Here is a 1016-nt window from a genome sequence, read left to right as displayed (position 1 = left end):
GAAGTTACTTTTGATATTGATGCCAATGGAATCATAAAAGTCTCTGCTACAGATAAAGGAACCGGAAAATCACATGATATTCGTATTGAGGCTTCTTCAGGACTAACTCAAGAAGAAATTGATAAAATGCGAAAAGAAGCAGAAATGAATGCTGAAGCAGATAAACAAACCAAAGAGAAAATAGACAAACTCAATGAAGCCGACAGCATGATTTTCCAAACAGAAAGTCAACTAAAAGAATTTGGAGAAAAATTGTCTGAAGGAAACAAATCTACCATTCAAAATGCTCTTGAAGAATTGAAAAAAGCATATGAAACCAAAGATGTTGGAACAATAGAACCTGCCCTAAACAAAATCAATGAAGCTTGGAAAAATGCTTCCGAAGAGATGTATAANCAAGGACAAGGGGCTACTCAAGAGACACAAACACAAAATGCCGAACAAGCTCAAGGAGACAACATTCAGGATGTTGACTATGAAGAAGTCAAATAGTCATACTTCATATTATTTATTATTTTAAATATAAAAAGCAGATGTTGAATAAACTATCTGCTTTTTATATTTAAAATTACACTCTATATTTAAAAAATAGTTACAAAATATGATTCATTAATTTATATTTTTGAAAGCCATTTCTATTTACTTATAGTTCCTATATCATTTCATTTATTTATTTTTTTTATTGTACAAAAAATTAAAACAAAGAAATCGAATTCCAATAAAAAAATAAATACTATTCATAACATATAAATTTTTAATAAAATTTTATATGTTAAAATAAATATTTATCAATTACATAAATAGTAATTTCGTTTCAATTAATTATAAAAATATGTCACTAATGATATCTCTAAAATCCTTAACCTTTTTAACTCTAAGTATTCTTTCCATTTCTTGTTCACCTACAAAAGCTGACTTTATTCACAAAAAAAAAATAAACAATTTTGCAAAAGTCATTAAACAAGTTCCTCCAAAAGACCAAAAAATTGATTCCCTAGACCTAGATAAACAACACT

General features: G+C 27.2%; 1 protein-coding gene across 1 annotated transcript; it reads left to right on the top strand.

Annotated features, from left to right (window-relative positions):
• Positions 1 to 52: 52 nt before the first annotated feature.
• Positions 53 to 492, top strand: LOC106754284 (chaperone protein DnaK-like; the record flags this gene model as incomplete). Its single annotated transcript, XM_014636301.1, has 1 exon — positions 53 to 492. A coding segment is annotated over one exon (440 nt), but the record flags the coding sequence as incomplete, so codon positions are not given.
• Between the last annotated feature and the right edge of the window lie 524 nt (positions 493 to 1016).

This window comes from Vigna radiata, unplaced genomic scaffold (assembly GCF_000741045.1).
Source record: "Vigna radiata var. radiata cultivar VC1973A unplaced genomic scaffold, Vradiata_ver6 scaffold_2697, whole genome shotgun sequence".
NCBI lineage: Eukaryota > Viridiplantae > Streptophyta > Magnoliopsida > Fabales > Fabaceae > Vigna > Vigna radiata.
Note: the sequence above shows the minus strand (reverse complement) of the source record. Positions and strands in the feature narration are given on the sequence as shown.